This window comes from Sphaerodactylus townsendi, linkage group LG06 (genome assembly GCF_021028975.2).
Source record: "Sphaerodactylus townsendi isolate TG3544 linkage group LG06, MPM_Stown_v2.3, whole genome shotgun sequence".
In the NCBI taxonomy this organism is placed as follows: domain Eukaryota; kingdom Metazoa; phylum Chordata; class Lepidosauria; order Squamata; family Sphaerodactylidae; genus Sphaerodactylus; species Sphaerodactylus townsendi.
This window is the reverse complement of record NC_059430.1, coordinates 117,491,324-117,517,292: the sequence shown is the minus strand read 5'-3', so window position 1 is coordinate 117,517,292 and position 25,969 is coordinate 117,491,324. Positions and strand designations below refer to the sequence as shown.

Sequence of the window (25,969 nt, the reverse complement as noted above, 5' to 3'; positions counted from 1 at the left end):
TTCCGGCAAAAATGGAAAAGGTGTCATTGGCCGTGGGACTCTGTGGGCGGGGCTAGGTCTCCAACTATGCCCTCCAGACGCTTATGGACTACAATTCCTATCAGCTCTGCCAAGGCCGTGCTGGCAGGGGCTGATGGGAGTCGTAGTCCAATAACAGCTAAAGGGCCACAGGTTGGAGACCCCTAGACTTTGATTACTCGTTTCTACAGCTAGAGTTTTAACTCTTTGCATGCTGTCAGTTCTTTTTTTCTCCAGTTGGAGAATGCTGCGCGCCAGGGAACGGATGGGAGGTGCTAGCAGCCTAATTGGCTGCCTGAGACACAGGAGGCGGGGCCTAGCTTCAGAGAAATGCACAGCTGTCAATTTGGAATCCGCAGTCAGTGGTGTTAGTCTGCTGTGTGCAGTGAGACATTCATTCCAACAGCAGGATCTTTATATCACAGAGACTTTGCATGAGTTATTTGTTATTTCCCGTCATCCCTTTGTTTTTGTCTATTTCTTTATACAATTTCCACCAACACGACCCTTCTGCTGGGCAAAAATGCAAACAATTTGGATGCAAGGCACGAAGGGCATTTATTGGCCCATCCAGCACATTCCAATTCATGTTAACTCAGGAACTAACCCCTCTCAACTGAATGCATTACTCCCAAGAAAATGTGCATAACCTTAGAATCTTGATCTGGTGTTCCCACTGACTTACACGTCCCAGGAAGGCATTTTCTACACTCTTGAGCTGTGCTGAGGCCTTTTCCTGCTTGCATCTCCATCATCTATTAATCCAGTGGTCTTCCCACGTGAGTACTACAGCGCTATCAAATTACTTCACTGCTTTTTTCTTTTTGATTTTGCAAGCAAACAAGAATTTACACATTCTTCAACTGTCTGCGAACTCTGTCCGTTGCTTTAGTCTTTGATGGTTAATTGAAAGTTACAGAAAAAAATTAGATGAATTGCTTTTTTCACAGAGGTTAAGATTGGTTTTCTTATCTTGCTTTATCAAATGTTCATTCATGCACACCTGTTGCCTCATTTGCACTTCTGATGATTATCTCAGATTTAGAACCAATCATTTACCTAGATAGTCATCACATGATTAAGACAGAAGAGATTTAGAGGATACAGCAGATTTTTTTCAGCAAACATGCACAAGTGTGATAAGCAAATCATATTTCCCTAGATGGAAATTTCAGAAGATCGGGCAAAATTTCTGTGTGTGTTCAACTTGGGCTTGTTATTAATCCCTAAAAGCAGTGAGACGTAAACCTGTAACCTGATTTATTTTTAAAATATTATCAAGAAATGTTAGCAACCTTAATAATTTTTGCACTTATTTTTACAGTAACTAGGATTAAATTTCACATGCCTGCATTTCTTAACATCTTGCATAATAAGGAGAACTGTTTATTTTCAAAAAAATTTCAAAACCAGGTTTTCACTGGTTTGCTGGTTATAGTTCAAAGAGCAGAACTCGCATCTTATTTCTTCATATTATCAGATCTGAAAGCCAATGAAGAGCCTTTAACAGATCAATCCTGGAGAACTTGCTAAATGGTTTGATTTAGACAACGCCCTTTTAAAATAGTTCAGTCCAAATTCTCTAACTGGATGCAGGAGTGACAGTCCTATTACAGTAAGGCTCTACAATTGAAGGTCCAGATTTAATACTTTCCTCTTTCAGGGCATACCTGCACTACACAAGACGGTTAGTTTCTCCTTCTACATCTTGAACTTATACCAAACTGGCAGCTGGTGCAGGAAACCTCTGAAGAACGGATAGTTTACGCATCCACACATCAAGAACTACAGGAGTTAGGGAGGACAGATTTACAGGTTGGGAACCCTCCAGTTTTTTCATTGGTAATCCATCTGAAAATAATTGATGAAAACCGAAACTGATGAAAATTAAGGCAAACTTTTCCATAGGAATCAATGTAAGGAACCAATTAAATCCTGTTCTAGAGCACTCAGGAAACACATATACCAAAAAATTACATTTTTTGGTGAATAAACTATAGTGTTTAATGGCACTGAAAACAGTAACAAACAATAACACTAGGACCAGCTTCAGAGCCAGTGGACCAATGTCGCCCCAGAAAGCTGTCCAGAGAGGTCTGTTTCTGATGCCTCTTTAAGATTTGTCTGAAATGGGGCAAGACATTGTCATTAAACAAATCGCAGACACGGCCTGCAACAGCTTTGTCTGGGTGATTTTTCTCCACAAACCCCTGCACCTTACTGCAAATCGATGAAAACCGAAACCAATGAAAACCGAAGGCAATGAAAACCGAGGCTCCACTGTATGTACATATATGTATAGTATAGTTTATGTAGTGTATATCTTGATCCTGTTTTCTCCCTGGTTTTCATTTTGTTTTTAAAATGTGCACCTTCATTCAAGCTCGGGCTCACTAGCTGAGGATTTATACCTTAACTCGTGCATTTCTAAGTGGGCAAGACCCAATCCTCCCAGTCTCATCTGCCCTTAAAGGTATGAATATGAATATCAGTTCTGTTCTTTATCTGTGTACCACGTGGACGGTTCTTCATGTGTAGTCACAGCCCCAGGGGCAAGTGGGTGATGTGAGGTTCTATGGAAGAAGAAATCAAAGGATGCCTACTCCTCCCTTCCCACAGCCTAAGACAATCTGAGTTGAACAGCTCCAGAAGAGAACTGTCTCTCCGCCACTGAGCCATAGCAGAATTGTGAGAATAAGCAAAATATTACTCCAACCTAATTTTAGAAAAATTATGGAAGAGCCTGCTGGATCAGACCAGAGTCCATCTAGTCCAGCACTCTGCTACTCACAGTGGCCCACCAGATGCCTTTGGGAACTCACATGCAGGATGTGAAAGCAATGGCCTTCTGCTGCTGCTCCGGAGCACCTGGTCTGCTAAGGCATTTGCAATCTCAGATCAAGGAGGATCAAGATTGGTAGTTATAGATGGACATACGTCTGTCCAAGCCCCTTTTAAAGCTATTTAGGTTAGTGGCCATCACCACTTCCTGTAGCAGCATATTCTAAACACCAATCACAAGTTGCGTGAAGAAATGTTTCCTTTTATTATCCTAATTCTTCCCTCCAACATTTTCAATGTATGCCCCCTGGTTCCAGTATTGTGTGAGAGAAAAATTTCTGTCGACTTTTTCTACCCCATGCATAATTTTATAGACTTCAATCACATCCCCCCTCAGACGTCTAAATTAACCTCAGTAAGAGTCTCTTGCCTTGGATGGTCCAGGCTACCTGATCTCGTGAGTTCTTGGAGGGGTCGGTCCTGGTTAGTACTGGGATGGTAAACCACCAGAGCAGTCCAGGATTGCTATGAAGAGGGCAGGCAATGCCAAACCATCTCTGTCTGCTGCCTTAGAAATCCATTAATTTAGTTGGCTGCAACTTGACAGCAACTTTATACACACAAGAGTCTTCCGATTTCTCCAATTGCCCAGAATAAAAAACGGAATCAAAGATTCCGTTCTATTACTCTATGAATGACAGCACTGGATTACTACCCAGTCCACATATTCTTGCCTGAGCCTCTATGTAATTTCCCTTGTAGATCTGCATGCCGGTAGGTAGACCAGATATGTGAATGAAAGGACCCAGAAGTGATTGCAGAAGAAGTCTTGACAACTTTTTTTTTGCATCATCAGCAGCAAGACAAACTCACTCTGCCGGAATTGTCCCTGCTTGCAAACTAACAAGCACTTAACAGCGTGGTGTAGTGGTTAAGAGCAGGTGGATTCTAATATGGAGAACTGGGTTTGATTCCCCACTCCTCCACCTGAGTGGCAGAGGCTTATCTGGTGAACCAGATGAGTTTCCACACTCCTACACTACTGCTGGGTGACCTTGGGCCAGTCACAGTTCTTCGGAACTCTCTCAGCCTCAGTTCTTCGGGACTCCCCACAACAAGGTGTCAGTTTTGGGGAGAGGAAGGGAAAGGAGCTTGTAAGCCACCTTGAGTCTCCTTACAGGAGAGAAAGTGGGGTATAAATCCAAACTCTTCTCTTCTTATACAAAGATATTCCAAAGCTGTTTATCTAGGGGGGAGGGACAGGAGGCAGTACTTTATGAGCAAGCAAGCAGTATCATGGCCCACTGAATTGAGAGGCATACCACCCAGGGAAAACACGGTGCCACAGATGAACAGCTTATCAGTCAACCTCACTACAAATGGACATAATGACAGGTTTCAATAGGATTTAATGAGAATTGGCAAAGCCCAAGACTCTGCACCATCACATGATGATGGATTTTCAAGACAAACAGAAACCGGAGAGGCGACAGATGTCGGACATTCCTTCAGAGTCACCCCACAGAGAGGACTCAGCAGTGCTGCATCATCCTGAGCCATTCAGCAGGCACGAGACAATCAGATCTTGCCTTGAAAATTCCCGTTTTCTATGCGTTCATCCCAAGCAGTGACCTGAAAGAGACCAACAGTTTCTTTGAGTCAGTGGTCCAATCTTCAGGGGCAAAGTGCAAGATTAAAGAGGACTCCAGTATAGCTGAATGCTGAATTATATAATTTACATTTTTTAAAAAATATATCAGATTTCGTCCCTGAGATTATAAGAACAGTTAAAAAATAAATAAACACCCAGAACCAAGTGCAGACAGTAGCTTACAGAAGGCTCTGCTGTACTGAAGTCAGGTCATCACTAGAAGAAGTGCTACCCTACCTTCATTGGTTCTACAGAGGTTGCTTTATTTCCCTTTCAATTACTATTCTCTTTCCTTTGCACATTTATCAGAAGGAAAGCCCCCAAGGCTTGCGTTCCTCTAGGCAAAGTGGGTCATGCTTAATCCATATTAAGACTGAAATATTTTTCACTGGACCATTTAAGCAAATCAGACGTTTATCTTTCAGAAAATGCATGAACAGCCCCAGCCCCTGAGCTGCATCTCTGTATTGGGATGGATTCCATGTCATGCGACCACCACAGAAATACCTCTTATACCAGACCTAAAAAAGGCAGAACCCCAGAATGTGCTGAGCATCATCTGACCCAACTTCTTTCAGTCCCCTCCCTTGCCCTTACCACCCCCTCTCTCACACTCCTCACAACTTGCTAACACAAACTGCGTTTTATTTACCTACCCAAGAAATAGGGCAGAGGGACGTGTACACCCTTTTGTACCACTGGCAAACGTAAGGATCTCCTCCCTTGGCAGCCATGGCTTTCTCACAGCGATGGTAATCTGCACAGAGAAACATTTTGTGACCACAAGGAAGCAGATGGAGGCCACCCGAGTTCCCAGAGAAGGAGGGCATGTTGTACTCTCAATAATACAACTGTAGGTTTGAGTTCCAAATTATTTACAGAAACCATGAAAGCCATCAGCCAAACAAAAGGCGATAAAACCCATTTTGCACATAGTAAAATTCACTGCAGAATGAAGCCACTCATTGAATGAACGTAATGTTCTCTGAAAGAGGAATGCCAATGTCCAGCGCCAAACAAGTCACAGGGAGGAAGAGCAATGGGCAGCAAAGATAGAGAGGGTTTAGGTCAGTGCTAGAACTTCTGCTTGGCATGCGGAAGGTCTCAAGTTCAATCTCTGGCACCTCCAGCTGAAAGGATCAGGTTGTAGGTTATGCAAAAAGACCTCTGCCCGAGTCGTAGATGACACTATGACATCCAGGGAAGAGCATATGGGAGCAGATCTTCTTCAAACATTGTCTTAGTGATCTTCAGTTGAGACACTGTAGTCTAAATATTCAGTTATGTTTTCCTGTTTTGTCCATTCACTGTCACCTTTTATCTTCAGAATCCAGCGATGTCGCACAAGCATCATTACAATGCATACAATTCTGCAAGTCAACGCTATAGGAATTCAAAGTTCCTAACAAAATAAAAAGTAACCAGACTCTTTTTGCCTTGTGACAATCTAATATTCAAAAGCCACACTGGGGATGAGAAATTTGGGGGAGGGAGAGAGAGAGAAAGATTAAAAGACTCAGATTCACATCACTAACTATATACCCACCAAGGTAGTTTTGCCAGCAATTGCGTGTTTGGTTTTGGTTGGGGAACCTGCTATCAAAAGGAGCTGTTTTATAGTTTGCCAACTTCTCTCGAATGTTGTCAGCCATTTTCTGTATCCTGAAAAGATATATAGAGTTCATAAGAAAGCAAACAAGACCTTCGGCACACAGCCCTCAGAGGATAAACTACCTTCCCAAGGAATTGTGTTTCGAAGTAGAAGTTATATTCCTGGGCTACGTTTTGGTAACTGAATGACAGAAAGCTTCAATTGGGAAACGGTACACTGCGACTAAGAATCCAGTGCCAATGCAAACCATTTACTCAAGAAGCATATCACCGATTGGTACCTCTTACCTGCAACATTAAGACCCTACTCTAATAGGCTTCAGTTCCGAAAAGTATAGACCTTATTTCACAGGATTTGGTGCTTGCTTCTTCTTCCTTCTCACAAAATGGTGCCACGTCACCAATCCAAAATTAAGGATACATAAATACAAGCACTGGTGTAGTATAAAGATTGAAAGAACAAACAAGTTACTAGTTCAAAGTTCACAATCTCACTGGGTGATCCTAGGCAAGGTGATCCTACATTGAGCATGGGGTTGGACTAGATGGCATGTATGGTCCCTTCAAATTCTATGATTGTATGGTTCGTCTGTGTCATCCAGTAACCTGCAACATGAGGATAATACTGGCCTGTCTCTTTGGGTTGATGCTAGAATTATTGTGATGCACATGCCATGGTTTGAACGTGGAAAAATGCTATACAAATACTACTACAATTGTAATAGCTAACACCATTACTACCCTTTATCAGGAATCATACCCACTGGTCTGTAACAGAACCAACCTATGCTGTGGGTGATTCTGAGAAGACTGCAGCAGAAACTGCCTGAACTGAAAGACTGACTTTTATTCAGAGAATGTTTAACATACATGATTAAAGAAAATGTATACGGAGCAAATACAGACAGTTCCCGGAAAGGTGGGTAAATGCAAAACATTGGTCAAGGAGGAAGTAAGACTACTACACATCGTAGTAGCCAGGAATTTTGCTCCAGCCCAGCTACAAAGTACCTCGACTTCCTTGCATATGAGTGGAAGTTCCTTTGCCAGATGCAGAAAACACTTGTTTTAGAAGTCCTTAGGTATGAATTCTGCCATCAGCACCAATTGCTGAATTGGCATTCAATCCTGCCCCATTCTCAAAGCAGGACAGATGTAGGAGAAGGCTGAGGAGAGAAGTACTAGGGCTCAACAGTGCACCAGCAGACACCAAGAGGGTCATCAAAAGCAGGAGGGAGATGCCCTGAATGCTTGACAACCAACTACTTTTAGCTGTTAGCAGAAGAGGATGAGACTCACAATAATGGGTTTAAATTATGGCTGAAAGGTTTCGATTGGATATTAGGGGGATTTTTTCCCCCGATAACAGTCGTGCAACAGTGGAATCATTCACCCAGGGAGGTGGCAAACTTCTCCTCACGGGCAGTATATAAGCAGCAGCTGGATTAACACTTGTCTGGGATGCTCTCCTGCATTAAGCTGGGTGTTGTACTAGATGGCCTGAATGGCCCCTTCCAACGCTATGATGCTATACAGGATGCTTACCGAACGCTTACACCACCCCTGGAAGGTAGGCCACTCAAGCTGTCACACCTTGAGCCTATGAGAATGCTCACACCACCCTTGCAGGTTAAGCCATTCACTCAGTTCTCGCCATCTGCCTGTGAAAATGCATACACCAGTCTTGTTAGGTAGGCCCTTCAAATTATCAGTGCGACCCACCAATTAGAAGGCATACGCCAGCCCTGTTAGGTAGGCCACTCGCTATCAGAGGCATCCACCCATTAGAAGGCCAATAGCAGCCCTAAAACTTATTTCGGTGGCTGCCGCAGCGCAAAAAGCTCGCCAGAAAAAAACCTCCCGCCTTTGCAGCAGGTTCCGGGGCTCAAAGTCGGTCACACGGACCGAGCGAGGCCTGACCCGGCCAACATCCAAGGAGGCCGCGTCAGAAGCCTCGGGCTACTTTTTATCCTCACCCCGGCCCAGGCCCGTCCTCTCCTCAGCGCAGCGGCGGCGATCGAGCGCAGACCTCAAAGTGACTTTCACTCGGCCACGGCAAACCGGATCCAGCGACACCGGGGAAGAAGGCGGCGGCCAAAAGGGTGGGCACGAACGAAGGCACTTCCGGTTACTCCTGCTGCCCTTTCCTTGATGCAAACCATAGAGGGAGAGGCTTCCCGTGGAGATTGCAAAGCCCAGAGCGGCTCTAGAGTATACGGGCCAGTGGTAGCTTTCAATACGCCGCTCTGTCCTTGTTTTTAAAATCTCCATGGTGACAAAAAACGCCGTACTGGAATGGCGACTGTCGTCCTTGTAAAGCGAGGCAGTTCCAGATTAGGCAAATGCACCGTGGAGGACTGCCACTCAATGGATGTTGCTTTTTTAAAAAATTTATTTATTTTTCGATTTTTATGTTTGTAAATGGTACTCTGAGCGGACTTTGGAAGTTTGCAATGCAATTTAAAAAACAACAACCATAGGCTGATTCCCCATGGGCCACAAACAGTGGAGTGAAAACGATATAAACCCTTTTACACCATTTTCACACCTCTGTTTTTGGCCCATGCGGAATGATCCCTAGTTTCTTGTCCGCTGGTTGTTGGGGGATGCTGTTTCCCCAGTGCCTGATAGGACATATTTGGAGCTTGGGTTTTGTGGGATTTACAGACCAAATTGGCACACTAGCTTGTACTTATGTATATATAACAATTGTAATAAATAATTCCAGCAGCATTTGTACAAAGTTATTTTTTCAATTATTTCTCATACAAACATCAACACAACTATACTAATACTAACCCTATTCTAATATCCTATTGATGAAAGTCATAAAGTGCAATACATTTATATAAAGTGCCAGTGTCAATAAAACAAATCAATGTACAATTTTCATCATTTCATTTGTAAAGTGTGTATTCAAAAGTCCATATGAGACTTCAGATTGATGAGTTCCAAGAAATATTTACATTTCCATTTTTTATGTGGTTCTCAAATGGAACTTCACAGATTCTCATCACATTTTGTGGGATTTAGGCAGAGGTACAACCTGAGAGCATTGTCATATTAATAAATCATACCTACTACATCATAAGAATGCCTTTGAGGAGGTTCAGAGGGCCTTCCCCAGTACCCCCCCGACTCCCGTGCACAACCATTAGACTTCCACCTTAGACATTTCATTTAGAGTTGCAAGTTCTGCCCTGGGAAATTCCTGGAGATTTTAGGGACTGAGAATGGAGACAAGGGATTTGGGGAGGTGAGGAGCCTCAGCCGGGTTTAATACCATAGAGTCCACCCTCCAAAGTTGCCATTTTCTCCATAGAAATCTGAAAATCATAATACTGAGAGATCTACCCCAAATTCATCTATCATACCAGAGACGTTATGGCAGTCCGTGGTTGCTGAACATGAAGGCAGCTGTCTGCTCTAGATACCCAAACATGACACCCAATTTTGGTTCTGTAATCAGAACATCTTATCACACACAATACATGCAAAACAAAGTGCCGGTTTCCACCCACGCAATTGCACGAATGGGAACACAATCTTTGTGTGCTTTCCTGCCCCTCAGAGTCCTATGCTTTGCTCTCCTCAAGGCACACTATGGGCCCATTCAATCCAGCTCTTCCCAAGACCTACCTGACCCACCAACCTATTTTCTGCAGTGACCAGTTATATGGTTCCTGAGGAAGAAGAAAAGTTTGGATTTATACCCCACCTTTCTCTCCAGTAAGGAGACTCAAGGTTGCTTACAAGCTCCTTTCCCTTCCTCTCCCCACAACAGACACCTTGTGACAGTGGTGGCGAACCTATGGCACGGGTGCCAGAGGTGGCACAGCCCTCTCTGTGGGCACAAGCAAACAGAGTCGCCCCCCTCCCCCCTCAAATCTAGGCTGGCCTGGGCCGCTGGGCTCGATTATTAGCATTAAACCTAATTTTGAGGAAGCAGTGTAGGTAACCCTGTTAAACCCCACTGATTTTCATGTGAAGAGCTAAAGTGTGATCCTTTACCTGGGAGTAAGCTTGGTTGCTGGCAATGGGGCCTGCTTCTGAGTAAACCCTCCTAGGGTCGTGATTCACCCGTTGGAAGAGTTGCACGATTGCTTCAAAGCAAAGCCACCAATTACCACTAAGCTTACTCCCAAGTAACACACGCCTCGGAGTCAACCGTTTTTTCTAAACTAAAACCTCAGTACTCAGGTTAAATTGCTGCATTGGCACTTTGCGATAAATAAGTGGGTTTTGGGTTGCAGTTTGGGCACACGGTCTCGAAAAGGTTCGCCAACACTGCCTTGTGAGGTAGGTGGGGCTGAGAGAGTTCTGAAGAACTGTGACTAGCCCAAAGTCAGCCAGCAGGAATGTAGGAGTGAAGAAACACATCTGATTCACCAGATAAGCCTCCGCCACTCAGGTGTAGGAGTGGGGAATCAAACCCAGTTCTCTATATTAGAATCCACTTGCTCTTAACCACTACACCATGCTGGCTCCTGAAAATTATGAAGGTGATAGGCCTCCCCCAATGATGCTCTGCAGCGACTGGTATCTAGAGATATACTGTCTCTGAACATGGGGTTCAATTTAGCTAGTGTGGAATAACTTCTAGACCCCAAGCTGAAGAACTGTCAGACTTATAACTGCGGATTTGAATGGCAGATCTCCTCAGCCCTTATTTGACACTCTAATTGCAAATCCACACTACCCCTCCTGTTGATTGCTAGGCCAAAATCCTATGTATTCAGAACAAAAATAAGAGTTTGAATTTATACCCTGCCTTTCTCAACTGTAAGGAGTCTCAAAACAGCCTACAAACGCCTCCCTTTACTCTTCCGGGGGGGGGGGGTGTTGAGAGAGTTCTGAGAAGACTGTGACTGGCCCAAGGTCACCCAGCAGGCTTCACAGGGAGGAATGGGGAAACAAATCCTGTTCACCAGATTAGAGTCTGCTGCTCATGTGTAGGAGTGGGGAATCAAACCAGGATCTCCAGATTAGAGTCCACCACTCTTAACCACTACACCAGGTTAGAGGCCACTGCTCTTAACCTCTACACCCATAAAATAAACACTCTTTTATGGGTAAAAAAACAGTGCCTCTTGCACTTGTGGGTGCTACTCAAAATTTGTTTTGCAGCCATGTTGAATCTCACCAATGGTGACCTCTGTGAGGTTCTGAAGGCAAGAGATGTTCAGAGGTGACCTTCCTTTGCATCATGATCCTGGTATTCCTTGGAGGTCTCCCATCCAAATACTTGCCAGGGTCATCCTTGCTTGGCTTCTGAGATCTGACAAGATCAGGTTAGTCTGGGCTACCCAGTTTAGGGTGCTATGCATAATTATGCAACTGACATTGTTCTTTCACCTTTCTCCCACCTTTCTCTCCTGTGGCTTACAAGCTCCTTTCCCTTCCTCTCCCCACAACAGACTCCTTGTGAGGCAGGTGGGGCTCAGAGAGGTCCAAAGAACTGTGACTAGCCCAAGGTCACCCAACAGGAATGTAAGCGTGTGGAAACCAGTGCTGTAGCGCAAACAGGGCCAGGTGGGGCGCGACGCCCCAGGCGGAGCAGTGGAGGGCCGTGGCTGGGCCGTGGAGGGGACAGGGGTGGAGCGTTCGGGGACAGGGACACGGGGGGCACGCACACTCCGGGTGCAATCCCCCCTCCCTCTGCCTCTGGCAGAAACCTATCTGGTTCACCAGATAAGCCTTTGCCACTCAGGTGGAGGAGTGGGGAATCAAACCCACTTCTCCAGATTAGAATCCACCTGCTCTTAACCACTACACCACGCTGGCTCTCCAGGTGGCTCTACATCAGTGGTTCTCAACCTGTGGGTCGGGACCCCTTTGGGGGTCAAACAACCCTTTCACAGGGGTCGCCTAAGACTCTCTGCATCAGTGTTCTCCATCAATAAAATGGATAAATGTTAGGGTTGGGGGTTACCACAACATGAGGAACTGTATTAAAGAGTTGCGGCATTAGGAAGGTTGAGAGCCACTGTTCTACATGTTTGTTACATGTAGGTAACAAACAAGATCAGCTACTAACTAAATACGATAGGAAAAATTGGCCTCGCACTTATGGATTCTTCTGTTTTGTTTACACGCAAAGGTCAGCACACAGGTGTCCATGAGGTACCAGCTTCTCACCCACTCACATTTGACTTAGCCTGGCAGCCATGGGGAGAGATAAATGGAGTAGGATATTCATCTGGACAGAAACAGAGCCAATGCCTTTGAGAAGGGGAAAGCAGACGTGCGCACAGGATATGACTAATGCTATCTATGAGCATTGCCCACAAAGAACATATAATAGCTTCACTTGGCACAGAATGTTCAGTCTTAATGGTAATAAAGACCAGATTTCTAAGAAGTAGCCTTGCCCCGAATGCCCTATCTAATCAGATCTCAGAAGCTAAGCAGGGTCCGCTCTCTGGGTAGTACTTGGATGGAGACCAGACCTCCAAGGAAGTCGAGGGATGCTACGCAGAGGCAGGTAATAGCAAACAAACTCTGGTTGTGTCTTGCCTTGAAAACCCTACGGAGTCCCTACAAGTGGGTTGCGACATGACAGGGATTTCCACCACCAACCTGGTTTTTAAGTGAACTTCAACCTGGACTGAGGAAATCACCGAAATACAGACTGCTCACTGCAAGTTATTTCTCTAAAAATTAATGAAAACTGAAAGTAACAAGCTTGCAATCCTATGCAGAGTTACTCCAGTCTAAACTCATTAATTTCAATGGGCTTACACTGGAGTAACCCTGCACAGGCTTGGAGAGCTAGTATAACATATATTCTACTAATCTTGATATCTCATCCTATGAAGTCAACCTATAGAATTCTTATTTGCTTCATATGGACTCTCAAAAGGAACAACTCTTGCTTCTCTCATATCATACAAATACTAATAAAATCTGGATGGTGTAGAATGATACTTAAGAGGCACTAATATCCCCTAAAAGTCATAGAATAACAATGGCCCATGATTCCTCAGTTTTACAGTTCTGAAATGTTTCCTTCTTAACTGAAAAAGGTATTGTTGTTAAAACTGCAGGGTGGCATCATTGGCTGAGACGAGAGTTTAGATTTTGTTCACTTGTGATGCCTGTCTGGGAAACAGATGACTTTGTAGAAAGAAAATTTGAAGTAGTTTGAAACAAACAGAAGAAGATGAAGACAAACAGAAATCTATTTATTTAACTATGTTGCATCCCATAACATACCATATAGTTACAATAAAAGTGCAATCTTCAACAGGTTTACAGATTGTCTCAAAGATGTTAATACAGTCTGTTCAGGTGCAGTTCTCGAGGAAATTGTATGCTTCTGCATTAGAATATAGCTCCAAATGAACATGAGAATTTTCATTTATTTTTACATGCTGCCTTCGTATTATTTTGTGCATGGTTTAACATAGTATTTTGATGCAAGAGCATTTATAGAACATCTATCACCAAACTTTCAAACGGATGGGGGGGCGGGGAGCAGGGCTAGGTAGGCACTAGGACAGTGATGGCGAACCTTTTTGAGGCCGAGTGCCCAAATTGCAACCCCAAACCCACTTATTTATCGCAAAGTGCCAACGCGGCAATTTAACCTGAATACTGAGGTTTTAGTTTAGAAAAAACGGTTGGCTCCGAGGCTTGGTGGTAGTCGGTGGCTTTGCTTTGAAGCAACTGTGCAACTCTTCCAACGGGTGAATCACGACCCTAGGAGGGTTTACTCAGAAGCAAGCCCTATTGCCCAGCTTACTCCCAGGTAAAGGATCGTGCTTTAGTTCTTCGCATGAAAATCAGTGGGATTAAAGCGAAACTTGACAGGGTTACCTACACTCTTTCCCCAAAATTAGGACTTAGGTTTAATGCTAATAATCGAGCCCAGCGGCCCAGGCCAGCCTAGATGTGTGTTTGTGGGGGGGGGGGGGGGGGCTCTGTTTGCGTGTGCCCACAGAGAGGGCTCTGAGTGCCACCTCTGGCACCCGAGCCATAGGTTCACCACCACTGCACTAGGACCCAGACAGAGCATTCTACAACAAAGAAGGTCCGGCATGTTGAGTTCTGTGGTGGAGGAATACACAATCTACCAACATCTTTTTGTGAGGCAGAGTATAATCAGAATCCTACTCAAGTCTACTCACTCAGTGTGGTTTACTTCCAGGAAACAGTTGTTAGGACTTTACTAGAAGTGCAAGGTTTTTCAGAGGGACAGTGCAGTGTAATGGCTGGAATGTCAAACTAGGATCTGGGAGACCCGGGTTCAAATCCTTACTTTGCCAGGGTTATTGTGAAGATTGTGAGGATAGCATGGAGCAAAGGGTGATGTAAGCTGAGCGAGGTCTCCATTGGAAAGAAAGGCAGGGTATAAATGTTACCACTGTGCACTGTCCCAATAAACTTATTCGATTTTGTTGTCTGAACTATTCCTCTTATAATTTGTGAGTTTAGTCATTGCAATTTCCCCCCCCCTTTTTTTTTTAAATGAAAATATTGGCAAAATATTTGATGTCCTCCAATATGCTGCTAAACATTTTTTAATCCAAAATTATAAAATCCAGGAGATTTTAGCTGTAAGGCGTTTAGAATTTGAGTTGTCGTTCGGCATCTTAGACTGTATTAGCAGCGGCATCTCTAACCATAGCATCATGTGCCTCTTAGTCATTGTTATCTTTTGACTTTTAGGGGATATTTTGTCACTTCACTATCACTACATAACATCTGGAAATGATTTTTACCAGTGTTTGCCTTTCAGGCACAAGATTATATTCTCTTGAGACTCTGCATGAAATCTACTCCAACGCTGTTGGCCCACTGAGTCTGAGTCTTTGTTTCTCCCCTGAACTGGCATATCTAATTGGCTTTATGGTGTGAACCTGCCTTCTCCAACTTGGTGAGATTTACAGGATCAAAACTCTATACAGACTGCTAAAGAAGGCAGGCTTTTCAAATGAACAGAAACTATGTTAGACTGGGTGTATTGCACATTTATTTTTACCAATTTATTATTTTCAAGAAAAAAACAGTATGCTGTGCGTGGTGCTCAACCCAGCCAATGGTTTTCTCTCTGTGTGACATAGAAAGTCTATGTGGAGGATCATGTTAAAGGTCAGATTATCTCAAAATCTGCTATTTAATACCATTAATGGTGGTGGAAAATGCTGTCAAGGTGCAACCGAATCATGGCAACCATGTAGTGCAGTTGTTCTCAACCTGTGGGTTGGGACCCCTTTGGGGGGTCGAACAACCCTTTCACAGGGGTCGCCTAAGACTCTCTGCATCAGTGTTCTCCATCTGTAAAATAGATAAATTTTAGGTTTGGGGGTCACCACAACTTGAGGAACTGTATTAAAGGGTCGCGGCATTAGGAAAGTTGAGAACCACTGATGTAGTGTTTTCAAGTAAAGAAAGGAAGTGATTTCCTATTGCTTGCATCTGCACAGCCACCTGGACTTCCTTGGTGATCTCCCAATTACTTCTAAGAGAAGACTGGTAGTTGGAATTTTGTTTGAATGTGGATCAGCCCAATCCTGTGTGTGAATGCAGTAAAAGGAGCTCTTCCAAACAAATATATGCAAAAAAGGAAAACCTACATTTATTTCAAATAACTTTGGATCCCGAGCATTGTTCCAGGTGAAAGGTAGATAGATAGAAACCTTAGTCTAAAGAGATAATTTCCCCTATAACAGGTGGGCATTCTAACACGCCATCACATATGTGCAAGTGTGATATGCTTCTGCAGGAAAGCCCCAGCAGGAGAAGGTAGCCATTACATTGTGCTCGGTGCAAAAGAGAAGAAAGGAAATGGCTGAAGGGTGAAGAATGAGTTGGTGGGCGGAGCCTAGACATGGAGTGCAAACAATAGAACAGTTTAAACTTAGAGATACATAGCGCCCCCCCCCCATTGTCTTTAAAAAAAAATTTATTGTATCATTTGAATTTTACAGTTTATAGTATTTTCCTTCATACATTTTCAAACAATACTTTCCCCCCCTTTTCTTCCTCCCCCATTACTACTTCTTCATAGTTTTGTCACACAAACAGCATTCTCTGTAGCCTCTTCTCCCATATTTCTTCATCGACTTGAGCTTCTTAAATCCAGTCCACGTATATTATCCATATCTTCAAAATTTCATTCTGTTTAATCCTTGCTGACGTCTGTATTTTTTTGGATAATATATCGAAAATATCAAGTGTCACTTGTTCCCAGATATATTCTAACCAGAGGTGGGATCCAGCAGGTTCTCACAGGTTCCCGAGAGTAGGTTACTAATTATTTGTGTGTGCCGAGAGGGGGTTACTAATTGGTGATTTTGCCATTCGTGATTTTTTGCCTTGAATTCGACCTCCTCTCAAGCGAAGTAGCGCGCAGAACTTGAAGCAGTCTAGCAGGAGGTGCTTTTCCAGCGTCTTTGATGGCAGCCTGTGCCAGCCGGTGCATTAGCGTTCCGAGCCCAGGACAGGAGCAATGACTGCGTCCTTGCCACAGCTCCGCCCAAGAATGCCCCGCCCCCAGAATGCCTGGCCACGCCGCCCGTCGTGCCACGCCCAACCCATTGAAACTCACATGCAATTTGAATCCCACCACCATGGGAACCACACTAAAATTTTTGGATCCCACCACTGATTCTATGCTAATTTCTGGAAGTGTCCATTTTTGCTTTTCTTTCCAGCCCAAGGCTACTGTTGCATGTGCTGCTTTAGTCATTATTTTATACATATAACTATATTGTTTGTCCACCCTTCTGTTTTCCGTTACCCCCATAAACATTATTTAAATCGATATTTGTCTTCACCAGTTTCTCGATATATAACAATACAATTGTCCAATTTTTTTTTACTTCTGCACATTCTATCCACACGTCTCCACAGTGCCAGCATTTAGAACTAAGTTCTTTTATCATGTATGCTAGTTGTTTTGGTGTTCTGTACCATTTTAATACCCCCACCCCCATTGTCTAGGCATGCATCAGTTGCCTATTCCAACAATTAGAGCATGCTAGCCTGGGCCAACCAGGTAAAGGCAATACTGTTAATATGCATTATGTACTGAGTAGAGCTGCTAAATGCCCTTCAAGGGTAGGATTGCCAACCTCCAGGTAGGGGGTTGGAAATCTCTTGGAATTAGAACTGATCTCCAGACTAAAGAGATCAGTTTCCGAGGAGAAAATGGCTGCTTTGGAGGACCCTCCCCCCCCCTCCCCAATCCCAGCCCTCTCCAAATTCTACCCCCAAATCTCCAGGGATTTCCCAATCTAGAACTGGCAACCCTGTTCAAGCCTGGTTCCTTGTAGGTACCATTCGTCACACTGCATCAACGCTTCTGTTTTCCCCTTCCAGAAGAAAACGTCTCTGCCTCCGCACAATGACCAACCGAACCCAGTCTTTCTGCTCACAGCTGCCTGGTTGAGAGATGGTGAGAGCTGGAACCTTCCAGACACCTGGCCAGTGACCTTTGTGTGCATGTCAAACAGTGCTGAGTTGTTTTTCTTTTTTATCATGCTCGATTTATCGCTAGTCTAGTTCACCACCTACATGTGCAGGCACACCACTAGGCAAAGCTTCTGCTATGGAACTCGTCCGATTGCTGGGCGTTTTGCTGGTACTACTGTTACCTTACGGTAAGGCTCTGATGTAATTCTTGAGACCAGGAAAGGGGGGGGGCGTGATATGCATCGCTTAGTCCGCTGTCTCCAATTGTATTTGGAAGTTTAAAGAATGTTGAGTAATTGGGCATGTGTAGCACCCATATGCCCAAACAGCAAAGGTTGTGTCAACCATAGCAGAGCATCCCCCTTATACCGATTCGCAATCCCTCCCTTATTTTAGTATCTGGGTGCAGCAAATGCATGCAATATTTGAGGGGCAGGTGGAAAACGAGTATGGCATCGTTAGTCGGACTAGGGCTTGGGAGAATTTCAAGTGAGAGTTCACTGTGCGTGTTCATCATGACCCTGTAACATTTCAATCTTTTTCATTTGTTTTTCTTCTGGGAAGAACTTACTACTTATATCCAATTTGTATTAGAACGTTAGTTGATTTTTGCGGATGCTTACGTAGCTTTAAAGTACACGCCTGTCTCTTGGAGGCTAACCAATGGTTAATGAAAATGAGAATAATGCACTTTCAACCCACTTTCACAATTGTTTGAAAGTGGATTTTGCTATTCCACACAGTAAAATCCAAAGTGCATTGAAAACGCACAGTAAAATCCAGCTTCAAAGTGCATTGAAAGTGCATTCTTCTGCATGTGCAGAAGGGGCCTTTGTAGCTAAAAGACTGGCATTACAACATTGGAAAGATAAAAGCCCTCCTCCAGTAAATCAACCAGTTGAAGACTTTGGAACACTCAGTGATTGAAGGCCTTGCGTACGGGCTTATTTTTAGATATTTGGAAACTATTTGCAGACATTTATGCATAGATTCATCACTTTTGCTGTTATATTTTTGTTTCTACCCTACATATCTTTTTTTCTTTTTTTAAACTTGATTTAGGTTCTAAATTTAGAGTTTTTTCCTTGTTCTTTATTTTGTTTTTTAAAATAGAGATTTTTTTAAAAAATGTAATCTTTGCAAAGCCTTCAGAATTTTATTAAGGAGCTTGAACATCATTCTCTTTGTATTGTCGAAGGCTTTCACGGCTGGAATCACTGGGGTGCTGTGTGGTTTCCGGGCTGTATGGCCATGTTCTAGCAGCATTCTCTCCTGACGTTTAAGCTGCATTCTATTAGCATTCGCTCTCTTTATTTGTATACCATCCTGCTGGCTGGCATCTTCAGGAGGATCTTCTGAAAGATGACGATCCTCTGAAAGATGCCAGCCACAGATGCACCGTTGGCAAACCGAACGTCACGGAGAGAATGCTGCTAGAACAATGAATGACTTCCTATATACCTAAGCTCTTTACATTCTGAAATGTTTCAGAATATTACATTAATCAGTTCTTAAATGCTAAAGTATTCCCAGGAAACCCATGGATACTAAATATCTGAGCCCTCCCCCTAGCACAGGGGTCAGCAACCTGCGGCTCTGCAGATGTTCATGGACTACAATTCCCATCAGCTCCTGCTAGCATGGCCAATTGGGATTTGTAGTCCATGAACATCTGGAGAGTTGCAGGTTGCAGACCCCTGCTCTGGCAGATGACAAAAGAGAGATGCCAGGTATTTTTTTCAGAGTGATTGGCAGGTGGTGCTATTTTTCCAGTGCTTTGATCTCCATCTCAGTTCAGTGGAAAGCCTTCCCCTTTTATTTTGCAGTGTCTTCCTACCGTGATCGGATCATTGGAGGCCGTGAATGTTGCGAGGATGAGCATCCCTGGCTTGCGCTGCTGTACAGTTTAACAGTGCCCTATTGCGCTGGAGTATTGATCGACTTAAATTGGGTGGTCACGGCAGCTCACTGCTGTAAAAACAGGTAAGGGGTGAGGAGGGAGATGAAAGAGACAGGGAACATATTGAGAATCCTCTTTTGTGTCCTTGGCAATATCTCTGATAAAAACAGTACGGGGACCAAAGTGGTCCCATAAGTTAAATTCTAACTTTTCCAGCAGGCATGACATTTGCCCATTTCAGCCACAAATCTCCTGGCGGTCTGGTCCTCCCGCCCAACTTTCCATCCTGGCAAGCAAGACAAACAGCAGCAGGAGGAGATGACATGGGGCTATGTAAGGACACAAGGGCATAACTAGGGTAGGGCAAGCCAGGACTCATGCCCTGGGCACTACTTCAGGGCGGGGCTAGCAGGGGCGTAACAAGGCAAACTAGAGCCCTGGGCAAAACCTGAGTTGGATGCCCCCCCATGGGCGACCACCCCACCACGACCCAAAAATTGTTTTGCACCAGGTCATTGGTGCCTGCAAGGGTGCATTTTTAGACATATCGGCACCCCAGTGGCCAATCAAGCGGCAGGAGGAGGAGGAGGAAGGACGGCGGCCCAATCAGCGCTCTCTCTCGGGACTCGTCACCCTGGAGGCGACAGGGAGGAGAGGGCAAACTCAGAGCCCCCCACAAGCCCTGCCTCTTATTGTTAAACTATGCCTCCACCCCTAACTCCATATGGACCTCGGGGGCATGAGTACAGTTTAAGGCTGGGCTCAGGTCCCCTCGATTTCACATTGAGGGGGCGCAGTTTAAGGTTGGGCTCAACTGAATCTAGCCTCCACCTTGCCCACAGTTTAAAGCTGGATCTGACTAGGCAGAGGCCCGCTTTGAACTGCAAGCTCTGCCCTGACTGGACTTTGCACTTCACGGCTAGGCTCGGTCTGGCTGGGTCCAGCTTTGGAGGTGGAGCCTGAAGCTTAAAGCTAGACCAAGCAGAGCCCAGCCTTGAACTGCATGCCCCCCTCTGCCAACTCCATGTGGAGTTGGAGAGGTGGTGGTGGGCACAGCTCAACGCTTGCCTTGGGTATCATCCTTAGATGACATAATGTCAGGGTACGCCCAGATGTGATATCAGCAGGTGAGCTGATGCTCTGGAAACTCTAGTAACATCTATTAACCTGCTGCACAACTGGTTGATGCATTGAACAACATCACATCCTCCTCTTGCTCCACCTCCCAAGCTTATGGTGTGCTAGGTAGCATCTTGCCTATTTTCCAATGACAATTTTTCAAACGAGTTGTGGAACCCTTGCAGTTATAAAGGTTAATTCAGCAGATGCTATTACAGAGTTGGCCTAGGAATCCAGATGCATTCACACCGAGGAAATATCATCAAGTGGTACTAATTGCCATAGTGGAGTTAGGTTATTCATTGATTAAATGCACAGCCTAGTCCCGTGGTGGCAAACCTTTGGCACTCCAGATGTTATGGACTACAATTCCCATCAGCCCACCTGCTTCCAGCGATGGCCAATTGAAAGCCCATGCTGGCAGGGCTGAATAAGTAGTTCTGGATAACAACATCTGGAGTGCCAAAGGTTCGCCACCACTGGCCTAGTCCAATTGGTCCAGCCCAATCTAACAGGGACCAAGCCACCATCTTTTCAGGACTTCCAGTTTCCTGCCTTTAGGGGTAGACCTGCAGACAGGTTTAGTTGCCAGTCACAAGCTATTTCCTGTAGGCCTGAAGCTCAGTCAGACGTCCATTCCAAACTATGGTGTCAATCAGGTGGTTAATCGAGGCTGTGCTTTGAGGGACTCTCTTGAGATCTCTGCTGGTTTTTCTACAAGCAGTGATATTGTGGTCCGGCTTGGAGAGCACGACTTGGAAGTATCATCCGGCCATGAGCAGATGAGGATCAGCAAGAACACTTTTTTATTCAACCCCAAAGGAGACTGTGAGTCTGAATGCAAAGAAGACATCATGTTGATCCAACTGAACGAGCCCGCTGTCCGTACAGATTGGGTTGCCCCCGTCAACTGGGCCACAATCTGTCCCGATGTGGAAACCATATGCACTGTGATGGGTTGGGGCGCAATCACAAGTCCTGATGGTAAGTCCTGGTTCCAACTTGGCTTTACACGTGAGGAAAAAGGGCTGGGGGGGGGGGTCACCTTTGACCACCAAAAGTCTGTGCTGGGGATCATGGAACCTGCATAGAGAAACATTATGTGAAACGGGAGTTGCAGTCAAGAGGAGGGGAACTGAGGGATAGTGAGCAAAGAAGTTGGCTGGCTCCGTAGTTCACACCAGCGCCAGCAATTACCAGAGCCTGAATTAAGCGTTGATCTGGCAGTGACAGGACAATGGTGGTGATGGGAGACCACTGTGGCCTGCCCTGGAAGAGTCACAAAACACTGAAGCTCACTGTGGTAAGAAAGAGCACACATGCCAAAGGGCATCGGAATAAGGGAGGCGCATAGGAGTCACAAACCAAACTGCTGAGTCAAACAGGGCTGCTGCTGGAAGAAGAAGAAAGAAGCCAGGAATGGGAGAACAGGCTGGGTGCAGAAGTGCTCGAGACTGTTCCGCACTGCAGGGACGCTTGTCTACATGGTGAATGGCTACCTTGTGAAAACAGCCCTAGCGAAATGTACATATCAAGATTGTTTTCTGAAAAATGAGGGAATGGGGAGTGAATAGCACTCTTTCCAAGCAAAGCAGATGCTGCTCAAACATCTACTAGACCAAGGTTTACCAACATGGATCCCAAGGGCATAAACTGAGCTTATGTGGAGCAGCAGTGGCGTAGGAGGTTAAGAGCTCATGTATCTAATCTGGAGGAACTGGGTTTGATTCCCAGCTCTGCTGCTTGAGCTGTGGAGGCTTATCTGTGGAATTCAGATCAGCCTGGGCACTCCCACACACGTCAGCTGGGTGACCTTGGGCTAGTCACAGCTTCTCGGAGCTCTCTCAGCCCCACCTGCCTCACAGGGTGTTTGTTGTGAGGGGGGAAGGGCAAGGAGATTGTAAGCCCCTTTGAGTCTCCTGCAGGAGAGAAAGGGGGGATATAAATCCAAACTCTTCTTCTTCTTCTTCTTATCAGAAAATGGGGCGGGGTCACTGTAAGATAGGGCTAGTTATTGGCTGCCCTCATCCGAATGTAAGGATTTTACACTACAATAGCGGCTGTGACCTCTATAGGATTGGGACTGACAAGTTACTATGTTTATCTTAGTGTGGATCCGTTTTCTTCTCAGGTTTTCCTTCTTTTATTCTACTTTCTCTTTCTCCCTTCCCGCAGACCTTTCTTCTTTTTGTTCCTCTTATGTGATTATTTTGCAAGGTGAAGTATTGTGTTTGGCTCCACCTTCTGCAGCAGCCATTTTGGGCGCCCGTGGCAGCCATTTTAAGGTAGTGCTCACTCTCTCCTTTCTCTCAAAACTCCAAAGGTTCCTAGACATTCAAAAAGGTTGGGGATCCCTCTGTTAGACAAACATGGCTTACCGCATGGTGTAATGGTTAAGAGGTGTGGACTCTAATATGGAGAACCAGGTTGGATTCCTCTGTCCTCCATATGAGTGGCGGACTCTAATCTGATGAACCAGGTTTGTTTTTCCATGGCTGCTGGGTGGGTCACAGTTCTCTCAGAACTCTCTCAGCTTCACCTAACTCACAAAGTGTTGTGGGAAAAAGAAAAGAAGGAGTTTGTATTTGTAAGCTGCTTTGAGTCACCTTATTGTTGAGAAAAGCGGGATGTACATGCAAACTCTTCCTTGGTTTTTCAGAAACGTTTCCCACTGTTCCTCACTGTGTTAACATTACGATCTTCGAAACGAAATTGTGTCAGGATGAATTTCCATGCATCGTGCCAGAGAATATCCTTTGTGCCGGAGATCTTGAAGGAGGCAGAGACTCATGTCGGGTAAGGAAGTTTTCCCTTCGACACAGGAAGCGGAGTGTGTTCATAAAACAATAGAAAGACAAACCAGGTCAAGATGCTTAACCTGAAGAGATGACTTCTCTATTAAGGCAAGAATTTTGGTGGAGCTATAAGTGGGATTCTAATCCTTCCAGTAACAGTACTCATGGGTACATTTCTCCAGGATTGAGTCACAACAGACTTCTCTGAATTTTCCACATGTGCACTAGTTTTCAGCTCCAACCAGAGGTGGGATCCAGCAGGTTCTCACCAGTTCCCGAGAATGGGTTACTAATTATTTGTGTGCGCCGATAGGGGGTTACTAATTGGGCCTGCTTTTCCGTTAGAAATTCCATTAGGTCCAAAAATCATAACGTCCTGTTGTTTCCTATGTGGCTGGTTAGCGAAGGTAGAAAATGGGATGATTCTCCCTGTTGGGCAGTTTTAAAAACATGTTTTAGAAATATGGTAAAGCTCCTTGTTTAAGGAAAGTATCCTTCTTTTGATTTCTAGAAACAAAATTAAATATTTGAAAGTATTAAGTATTTGACAGGCAGTCAATTAGAGGAGAAGTAGTTGTTTCTGTTGGCAGTAGACGAGAGGACTTGATACAATGAGTTTAAATTATGGACAAAGATACCAGCTGGAAATTAGGAACTTTTTTTTCCCAGTAAGAGTTTTTTACAGTAACAGAGAAATTATTAATGCCCCGCCCCCTGAATGCCCGGCCACGCCCCCATCGTGCCCCGCCACGCCCCATTGGCACTACGCCACTGTTTGAATCTCACCACCATGGGAACCTGTTACTAAAATTTTTGGATCCCACCACTGGCTCCAACATTCTTCCAGCAGCAAAGATGGGTACACATTCACTAGCTATGGCCCTTAGGGGAGAAAGGGGCACATACCTTCACAGGAGCCATACGCACCCATATTTCCCCCTGCCTCAAATGTGTGCCCTTGGTTTTTCTTGTGCATTCCACGCAGGATGTATGGAGAGGCTTCATCTACAGCACAGTGCCAGGGTTCCCTTGGCAAAGGTGCCTCTCAATAAAAGCAGAGATCGGGTAGACCAAATGGAGAAGGAGAATCAGCATGTGCTGCTGAGACACATGTACTCATAAGAACTTTCATAACCTTCTCTTAATAGGGCGACTCCGGTGGACCCCTTATCTGTGACAATACGCTTCATGGCATTGTGTCTTTGGGGGGCAACCCTTGCGGCCAGCCAAACATGCCAGCCGTCTACACCAAAATCTGCAAATATGCCGACTGGATCCAACAACACCTCAGTCAATCTAGATCTTAAGCATGGAATCTAGATCTTAAGCATGGAATGCTGGCAGGCTTCTTGAAGCACTTTTCGGAAAAGGCTTTCCTCTTTTCAGTGACCCTTTCTTGTAAGCAGATTCTATGCACGGTTACTCATTAGTCTCATTAAACTGAACGGGACTTACTCCCAGGTGTAAAAGCACCCCATTGTCCTGTCCCGCCCCAATTGTCTTTGGATACATATTTTCCGCCATGGGTATTAGAAATTTTGAACAATTATACTTGGATGTGAATTTCTGGCTCCTGAAATCAAACAGTTGAAAAAAATAAAGCGACCGTCCTCCTTTTTCCTGGATAAAATACAAGGGTGTCGCCCTTGATTTTCAGTCCTAAGGGTAGAGTTCTCATGCGGAAGCTGCCTATGAGCTAAGTAACATTTCCCTTCTTCTAGAACAGGGGTCGGGAACCCGCAGCTCGCGAGCCGCATGCGGCTCTTCCGCCGCTGTTCTGCGGCTCCATGAGCCGAGCCGCTGGGCCCATCTTCACCCGCCCTGCAAGCAGCAGGGCGGGCGCATCACTCGCCCGCGGCTGGCCAGGCCGCGCCGCGGGCTTTGCCTCCTGCCTGCCCCGCTGGTTGCGAGGCGGGCGCTGTCCCGGCGGCTGGCCAGGCCGAGCCGCCGTACCCATCTTCGCCCGCCCTGCAAGCAGCAGGGCGGGCGCATCGCTCGCCCGCGGCCGGCCAGTCCACGCCGCGGGCTTTGCCTCCTGCCCGCCCCGCTGGTTGCGAAGCGGGCGCTCTTCCGGCGGCTGATCAGGCCGAGCCGCCAAGCCCATCTTCGCCTGCCCTGCAGGCACGGGGGGTCTATTATTGTGCGTATGTGAAAGCGGGCGAATGACGCGCGAGCAAGTACAAGTGAAATCGAGGAATCGCGGAGGAGAGTAGGTAAAGTGGCGGGGGAGGGTGAGCCAAATGGCTCTTTGAGGGGAAAAGGTTCCCGAACCCTGTTCTAGAAAAATAACTTTGGGTTACCTGAAAACCTGCCTGCTTCTCACAAACGGAAGCTGATTGCATTTCTAAAATTAGAAACCAAAATGTCAGAAGTTAAAAAGGCCTGCAGATATGGAACACTGCAGAAATATTTATAACTACTACAGAAACCTCTCCAAAGGAAACTTTAATTAAATAGCCTTCCTCTGCAATCTTTAATTAAATAGCCTTCCTCTGCAACCTTAAAGAATTCCTGGGAACGAGAAATACCCCTACTGCCAGGAAATGGTGAAATCCAGGAAGCCACAGAAAACACACAGTTCTTGCCTTCAAGTAAAGTTTGCAGGGGGAATACAACCACCTCTCAGCAGAAAACAGAGCCACAAGCAATTTTGGGAAGGGGAAAAGAGAGAGGAAA

The 25,969-nt window shown here is 45.2% G+C and overlaps 2 protein-coding genes across 6 annotated transcripts; one reads left to right on the top strand and one right to left on the bottom strand.

Annotated features, from left to right (window-relative positions):
- The first annotated feature begins 123 nt into the window (after positions 1 to 123).
- LOC125435171 (alpha- and beta-fibrinogenase OhS1-like) lies at positions 124 to 24,856 on the top strand. Of its 4 annotated transcripts, none has more exons than XM_048501275.1 (6): positions 124 to 171; positions 17,387 to 17,667; positions 19,306 to 19,462; positions 21,220 to 21,482; positions 23,158 to 23,294; positions 24,442 to 24,856. In XM_048501275.1, exons 2-6 carry the CDS (start codon positions 17,616 to 17,618, stop codon positions 24,598 to 24,600), a joined length of 768 nt encoding a protein of 255 aa, XP_048357232.1. In that variant the 5' UTR covers positions 124 to 171; positions 17,387 to 17,615; the 3' UTR covers positions 24,601 to 24,856. The 4 variants fall into 4 exon arrangements, with proteins under 4 accessions (XP_048357232.1, XP_048357233.1, XP_048357230.1 ...); XM_048501276.1 differs by lacking the exon at positions 124 to 171 and adding an exon at positions 346 to 797 and having other exon boundaries at positions 21,223 to 21,482; XM_048501273.1 differs by lacking the exon at positions 124 to 171 and adding an exon at positions 346 to 797.
- Positions 4,191 to 8,225, bottom strand: LOC125435172 (cytochrome c oxidase subunit 6B1). Of its 2 annotated transcripts, none has more exons than XM_048501278.1 (4): positions 8,091 to 8,225; positions 5,997 to 6,112; positions 5,107 to 5,207; positions 4,191 to 4,431 (listed from the first exon to the last, which is right to left on the bottom strand). In XM_048501278.1, exons 2-4 carry the CDS (start codon positions 6,100 to 6,102, stop codon positions 4,378 to 4,380), a joined length of 261 nt encoding a protein of 86 aa, XP_048357235.1. In that variant the 5' UTR covers positions 6,103 to 6,112; positions 8,091 to 8,225; the 3' UTR covers positions 4,191 to 4,377. The 2 variants fall into 2 exon arrangements, with proteins under 2 accessions (XP_048357235.1, XP_048357234.1); XM_048501277.1 differs by having other exon boundaries at positions 8,038 to 8,194.
- Positions 24,857 to 25,969: the final 1,113 nt, after the last annotated feature.

Excerpts from the sequence above, each read along its gene's own strand:
- LOC125435172 (XM_048501278.1), bottom strand. The coding sequence starts at position 6,102 with ATGGCTGACAACATTCGAGAGAAGTTGGCAAACTATAAAACAGCTCCT. Across the intron at positions 5,208-5,996 it reads TTGCTGGCAAAACTACCTTG|ATTACCATCGCTGTGAGAAA; the intron begins GTGGGTATATAG and ends TTCTCTGTGCAG. Across the intron at positions 4,432-5,106 it reads CCCTCTGCCCTATTTCTTGG|GTCACTGCTTGGGATGAACG; the intron begins GTAGGTAAATAA and ends GGTCTCTTTCAG.
- LOC125435171 (XM_048501275.1), top strand. The coding sequence starts at position 17,616 with ATGGAACTCGTCCGATTGCTGGGCGTTTTGCTGGTACTACTGTTACCT. Across the intron at positions 17,668-19,305 it reads GGTACTACTGTTACCTTACG|TGTCTTCCTACCGTGATCGG; the intron begins GTAAGGCTCTGA and ends TTTATTTTGCAG. Across the intron at positions 19,463-21,219 it reads GCTCACTGCTGTAAAAACAG|CAGTGATATTGTGGTCCGGC; the intron begins GTAAGGGGTGAG and ends TTTTTCTACAAG.